This window comes from Portunus trituberculatus, chromosome 47, assembly GCF_017591435.1.
Source record: "Portunus trituberculatus isolate SZX2019 chromosome 47, ASM1759143v1, whole genome shotgun sequence".
Lineage (NCBI taxonomy): Eukaryota > Metazoa > Arthropoda > Malacostraca > Decapoda > Portunidae > Portunus > Portunus trituberculatus.
Window position 1 is genome coordinate 17,802,254 of NC_059301.1, and position 7,500 is coordinate 17,809,753.

Genomic DNA, 7,500 nt, shown 5'->3' on the forward strand with positions numbered 1-7,500 from the left:
TTACATACGCACCCATTTCTGAAGATTCCACTGCTTCTGCCACTACTAACACTAATACTAATACTAATACTAATACTAATACTAATTCTAGCTAATACTGCTGCGGCTGGTACGGTTTTTTGAGAGTTAGTGGATATTTATCTGTATTTTGTTTTATTTTGTTCATTATTCTTAAAGGGTTGTATAATATGTGGATTACTCGTATTTCTTGGTTGTTATTGTGGTTAGACACACATTAGGGATTTAGACTCTCTCTCTCTCTCTCTCTCTCTCTCTCTCTCTCTCTCTCTCTCTCTCTCTCTCTCTCTCTCTCTCATATTTCTTGTATATCACAATGAAGAAAAATAAACTCTACAAAATTACTTCTATAACCAAATTCGTATTTTGAATCGTTTTGAGTTCTTACAAAGAATATTTTTCAAAACCCACGGAGATTTTTTTTTCCGGTCAGATTCTCACAAGCTCTCTCCCTGCTTTATTTTTTTTTTTCCTTTTAGCCCTATGAATACCACAACACTGGCTCGCATTTATTGTGGATACAATAACAGAACTATACTGATCTGAAGATGGCTTTTGTTGTACTGAAGGCGTTAGAAATATCTCCTAGTTCCTGATCAAGTGGCAATATATCTTTGTTTACTTCTTTTCTAATCAATAAAAGGTGGTTTTTGTAAAGCTTCGAAAGTGTGTCTGGCGCTGAACACGTTAATCATGCGGGACTTTCGTTAAACTCTTACCAGACTCGTGAAAATTTTCTTGAGTATTCACTACAGCCTGTTAAGTTAAGGTAAAAGGCAAAACTTTTGAGAATACAATCCTCGGCGAAATGAAAAAAATAATACTTCTCAGGAATTATGTAAAGAGAAGAGTCGATCAAGCCAAAAAGTTAATATTTTGTGAAAGTTTTGGTTATTTCTCTCTCTCTCTCTCTCTCTCTCTCTCTCTCTCTCTCTCTCTCTCTCTCTCTCTCTCTCTCTCTCTCTCTCTCTCTCTCTCTTTCTGTGAAAATGTACTTGATGAAGCTAAGAGTTACTTTGAGCAGCGGTGTCCTGTACAGAGCGAGGCACCGTAAGGCCTATGGTACATCTTTCCTTCCTTCCTGCCGTCCAGCTCAAGGTCAGTTCAACTGACCTTGCTGTAGCTTGGACCACCGCACCACATCTCCAGTCCATGCCAGACTTACTGTCTGTAGAATGAGAGAGAGAGAGAGAGAGAGAGAGAGAGAGAGAGAGAGAGAGAGAGAGAGAGAGACTCGGCTTGTATTCTTAAGATAAAGTCTCTAGAAACTGATTAACTTGGTTGTTCCTTGTCTCGGTGAATCAATTAGCATGGCAGAATGGTCTGCTCGCCACTTGCGATAAACTCACTAAGTTATTCTACTGAACTTGTTAAATGACATCACACGACAGGCACTGGCGAGCACACCGACGCTATGCTTCCTCGCGTGGCCGTTTTAGGATGACCCTCCACCACCGTGTGTGTGTGTGTGTGTGTGTGCCGTTATTAAATGTGACTGTACGTACATGTGCCAACAGCCGTCAGCGGCGGCGAACAGAGCAGCAGACAATCGTTGCCTCAAGGCGGTGGTACAGACTGCTTCCGGTATACGGGATCTTGTAGCAGGTGCCGCTTACCTCACAATTCACTGCCTTGATGCGCTGCGCTGCGCTCAGCGATCGTCACCAAAACGCGGCTGGTAGCATCTTAGTGTGGAGATAACGTTTCCGTTCCTTTTTGGGGCCGCACCGCGTCACAGCCAGTTAATTCATGTGGTTGACCACTCCGCATTAACTATTGCACGTGAATAATTGTCCTATAGTATGAGTTATATATAATGCCATGCTATAATATTATAGCACAATATTCCTTTCTCATTACAAAACCGAACTGAATATCAAAATAACACCCACACGGTAGCCTAATGACATTCATTATCGCCTCTATTTGTACTCGTCTGACTGCTTGTATACACTGGACATAGCTACGTACTCGTAACGGTGAAGGTGACCTTAGGAGAGTCGCTGTATGCAGCCTTATAAGGAGAGAGGATGGGAGGTGTGGTGAGGAGAGGGTGGCTTGGTGAAAACGTGCAGAAACAAGTGATCGTAAAAATGGCTATTCTACGTTTTGCAGTGCCATATTTACTGACGCTTTGTGTTATCTAATCAATGGAGTATGAATTGGTTTCACTTTGAATCTACTGGTAACACTCCCTCACCAGCCGCTGAGAACGTAGCTGTCACAACATTCCTCCTAAGTTTTACCTATCTTTTGTAATTTTCATGTCAGTTTCATATAATCAGTTGATTTAAGGCTTCTAAATAAATCCAAAGAAATATAAATTTCATCAAATACAACAATGTCTCTCTTTCATTGAATCACACAAATTATACCAATAACAACAATCAACAAAACTGTTATATTTTTTGTGATATTCTAATGATATATGTATACATGTACCGGAGCACAACTTAAGCACACGCAAATACAAACAAACAAACAAACAAACACACACACACACACACACACACACACACACACACACACACACACACACACACACACACACACACACACACACACACACATACAAACACACACACACACACAGCCATGAGTTGTTGTTAGCAGGTCAGCAAGGAATCCACTCTTGGCGTCTCGAAGCCGCCAAACCAGCAGTCACATCACCTATCTTCATTTGATACCTGCATATAGATAGGTAGTATTAAACAATGTGATACGTTAACTTAGGAGTTAAGTGGAAAAGCTGGTATACCTTCCATTATTTTCACTATGAGTTTGTGATGTATTAAACATAGCTTTCTCAAAGTCTGCGGTATTCTAGATAAGAATATAAAACACAAACCACAAGAATGACGCTGAAATCCAATGTGTAGGCGTTTGAATGAAAAAATAAATAAGTAAAATGAGGCTTTACGATAAGCGATTGAATAAAGGAAACAGTAGTAAAGTATGGAACTAACAAAAAGAACACATGTTAACTCATAAAGCTGATACAGCAAGGAATGACCGCATTACTTGAGAATTTAATTAACATTTTGCATAAACGTCACCATCCACGTGCAGTCCCGTCTGCATGGCTCAGCACGCCAATTTTCTCCTTACCAGTGTCTAGCTTGTGGCTTATCTTGAAATGCTTAGTTATTTTAAGCCACAATAAGAATTATTAGTTGGGTTTCCCCGAGTGTTTTCTCATCGATAGTGTAGATTCTTTAACAAACTACGACTAGAATAGCGAAAACCACAATATAAATAGATCAATGTGTCCAGATAGGTTACCCATATAGTTCGGAGAAGTGGTTCATTGTTGGAACACCGCCATTGTCAGCAGCAGGAATGTGAACATGATAAACATGATGTTACCAATGCTAATAGTCTGTAAAAGATAACTACTCTCACGAGTGTATCATTTTCAGTGTGGCATGAGCGATTTTCTCAAACTTTCATGTCACTAAAGGCATCATCACGTGTTTCCAAAAGCTGCATCGGCAGTATATGATGCAATGTCTTAGGAACTCTTGACTCCTGGTTCACAGAAAGCATTCAGATCGGGTGCGGAGAGGTGAGCCATGGCTCATTATGGAAACTTATAATGTTCTCGTAAGTGATTCATAACTTGAGCCTAACCCTTGTGTCTCTGAGCTGGTAGCACGGCAGTGCTGTCCAACCATGATGGTTGCGGATAATATTATGCCTAAAAACTAAAAACACATTACTAGATATAGAAATACTCGCATTACAACATGTATAGATTAACAAGCACGGACACACTCACACACACACACACACACACACACACACACACACACACACACACACACACACACACACACACACACACACACACAAGAAGATCAGTTTTCCACATAGGACAGTAGACATCTGGAATGGATTAAGTGAAGAGATTGTAACAGCAGAAAGTGTGCGCAAATTTAAGAAGTTAGATAAATATAGATATGGAGACAGGTCACTATGAGCCCCGCTCGAACCCTGTAACATACAACTAGGTAAATACAACTAGGTAAATACACACACACACACACACACACACACACACACACACACACACACACACACACACACACACACACACACACACACACACAATATTCGTCCGTACTCAATCCAAGCATTATTTTACTGCATTGCTTGCTTAAGTGTCGCTTTGTATCAAGAGAATGAGTGTTGAGTTTCGAAGACTACATAGGACTAATTGAGGTGGTGTTGCAGGTCTGGCCATGTCGAGTCTTCACCTTCTGTCGCTGCTTGTTGGTGAGTGTTGCCCACCTCCCTCTAAAGATATTCCTGGCCTTAGCATTAAATGGCCTCATCCACTTAGTTCTTATTGCATGAGACATATATTCATGGAAAAATTTTCGTGAATAACCTACATTTCATGAGCTACATTTTGTTGTCTTGGAGGAGTGATTTTTCACTCTATTCAGGAACAAATATATTGATCTTTTCCCGTAACCAGCAGTGTGGATAACTGTGGTTGTCGGAGATCCACTGAGAGCCGAGAGAATCCGTCGAGGAGTCGGTTCACAATTTCCTGCATCGGGGAGGAGCCTCTTGACTGAGGCATCCGTTGGCCACGTTCTGGTAGCCGCACCCAGAGATTCCCGCCTCATCAATGTGCAGCCAAATATTCCGGCTCTAGAATATCGTTTGCCTGACAACTACACGCTGATCATAGCAAATCCAGTGGATAACTTCAGATGCAATGACAGAGTGAGTTACTTTCCTGTTGTCTGTAAGTGTGGCACTGCCTTATAGCTTTTCTTGTGTATATGAGATAATTTCAGATACCTTTGTAGTAGTGGCGGGTGTTCGTGTGGCACCGCCTCGTACCCGCGTGGCAACACTCCGGGCCTTAACTCACGAGATGTTGTTTTGTGACAGCCTTATGGTTACTATGCTGACGTCGAGAACGATTGCAAGATCTTCCACGTGTGTCTGCCTCTCCAGCAACTGTACCCCCTTAACTTCACAGCTCCCATCACTTACCAGTTCTCCTTCATCTGCAACTTTGAAACGCAGTTTAGCCAGGTGAGCAGCCCACACTTTTCATGCAGCAGCGATTTAGTAATACACACACACACACACACACACACACACACACACACACACACACACACACACACACACACACACACACACACACACACACACACACACACACACACACACACACACACACACACACACACACACACACACACACACACTAGCATCAACATACTAAAACACATATATAATATTTTTTTCCCTGAGTATATTACCTCTGACACGTCTGTCTCGGCCCGCAGGACAGCATGACTTGCGCTTGGAGAGATGAGGCGCTTCCGTGCGAGTTATCTCCTGAGCTGTACTCTCTGAATATGAACTTCGGCAGAAAGGTTCTTACAGATGATGGCAAAGGAGAAAGATACGCCAAAGTGAACGAACCTCTCCCTTAACTCCAACCGGTTGTGTTGCGGGTGTCGGGCACTGTGGCGCAGAGCTGAGTGGGGCATAAGGGCAACCACTTTCTTGGAAGTGTCTTGATCTTCTTTGTGTGTCCATCTTGCAAGTGAGCATACAAGAACGATCTACCGTATGCTGTAACAAACTATGCAAAAGATTCACTGCAAATAGTACAGTTTTGCATTCTAAACGGTGTAAGTTGTTATTTGGAGACTACGGGCTCATTTTCATATTTCAGCTAAATGTGTAGTGTTACGTGCCACACAGTGTTACGTGCGTTACTGAAACAAAGACCTGAGCCTAATTCACCTTTGGCCACACTGCTTCAAGGCTTCACCTCTAATGGATCGTTAAACTTGAATATCAAAATATCCATGCATGTCTACGCACAACAGGTTTGCGTGATGGTGCACCGCCCTGCTGCTTCCATCTGTCTCTATGCCATAGCCCAGCAGAAAAAAAACTCCAAATTTCTGTGAGAGTGTGCCTTTGCTAAGCATGTCGCTAGATTAACTTAGATGACGGACATTCCTTACTCGACGTACTATCGTCACTCCTAGAGCACATATCAATCACGCATGTTCACTCAAAGATCCTCTTTTTATTATCATTGGCTGGGTTTTTTGGAATAAGAAAATGTAATAAAGTGGGTTGATTATCTGTGAGTGTGTACATCATGTTATTGCGTTTAGTGCCAGTCATCAGTACACTGCTTACTCACAATGCGTTGATTGTCTTATGTTGTGGACCTCCTACCCAACAACAAATGTTTCCCCTTTCTATACCCTGCAGGGCGGTCTTGTACTGAATGGGCAGCGCCAAGGCAGGCTGTGCTCTTGCTTTTATATTAACCAGGGCATTACTATATTTTCATCATTGCCGTGTTCACTAGTGATCACACGCACTTACAACGGGCATTAGAACACCATCTGTATAGTGTGTGTGTGTGTGTGTGTGTGTGTGTGTGTGTGTGTGTGTGTGTGTGTGTGTGTGTGTGTGTGTGTGTGTGTGTGTGTGTGAGTTTCGTATACATAGTAATCGCAGTAAAGCATCGGGGTAACTTCTTCCCACGGAATATGCTTATCTTACAGATGAACGCGTTACAATCCATCACTGTTCCTTGCCACAAATGTTACAGGGACACGTTACAGTTATTCAGATAAATGCAAGCCATTCTATCTTGAGGCGTACTATGACTAATGTCTTTGTAGCATCTTGTTGCAGGATGTAGCTTAGCTGGGTAAGATTTTTAAATTTCTAAAAAACTAGACTATCGAAATATGTCGTGTTTTATAATGCAATAAAAATTACAGATAATGACAAATTATTATTTCCTATTCCTCTTAGACTTACGGGAGAGTTGTCGTTACAGGAAAGCATTGTCAGAACAATTAGTACTCTTACTGCTCGCTGTCTTGTCGTTATTCTCCTGGTTTCTTTATTTTCTATTTCTGTATATGTCCATCTACATCAGAGTGAGAGAGAGAGAGAGAGAGAGAGAGAGAGAGAGAGAGAGTAATAAATAAGTAAGTCATTTTCTCTCCTGATGCGATGTGACTTCAAGTCAAAAGTGATGGATCAGTCGGAAAGAGATGATCGATGCATAGGAAGTATCACACACACACACAGACACACACACACACACACACACACACACACACACACACACACACACACACACACACACACACACACACACACACACACACACACACACACACACACACACATACACACAGGAGTAGTGTGGACCCCTCATAAAAAGAAACACATAAGAAAGTTGGAGAGACTACAAAAAATGGCTACAAGAATGGTTCCAGAATTTGAAGGGATGACATATGAGGAGAGACTAAAGGCTATGGATCTGCCAACCCTGGAACAAAGAAGGGAGAGAGGAGATCTGATACAAGTTTATAATTGATCAACGGAATGGACCAAGTGGATAATGAGAAACTGATCCTGAGAGAAGAATATTACATTCCAAGCACAAGATCGCATAGTAAAAAACTGAGG

At 41.8% G+C, this 7,500-nt stretch overlaps 1 protein-coding gene across 2 annotated transcripts in view; it reads left to right on the top strand.

The window, feature by feature from the left end:
- Window positions 1-6,804, top strand: part of LOC123520810 — a 9,750-nt gene extending 2,946 nt beyond the window's left edge. Inside the window, exons 2-5 of one of the 2 annotated variants that reach the window (XM_045283431.1) lie at window positions 4,252-4,293; window positions 4,499-4,752; window positions 4,924-5,070; window positions 5,331-6,804. In XM_045283431.1, coding sequence (XP_045139366.1) covers window positions 4,260-4,293; window positions 4,499-4,752; window positions 4,924-5,070; window positions 5,331-5,480 — 585 coding nt within the window. In that variant the 5' untranslated portion in view covers window positions 4,252-4,259 and the 3' untranslated portion in view covers window positions 5,481-6,804. The remainder of the gene's footprint in view (window positions 1-4,251; window positions 4,294-4,498; window positions 4,753-4,923; window positions 5,071-5,330) is intronic. The other variant, XM_045283432.1, reaches the window with a different exon arrangement.
- Window positions 6,805-7,500: the final 696 nt, after the last annotated feature.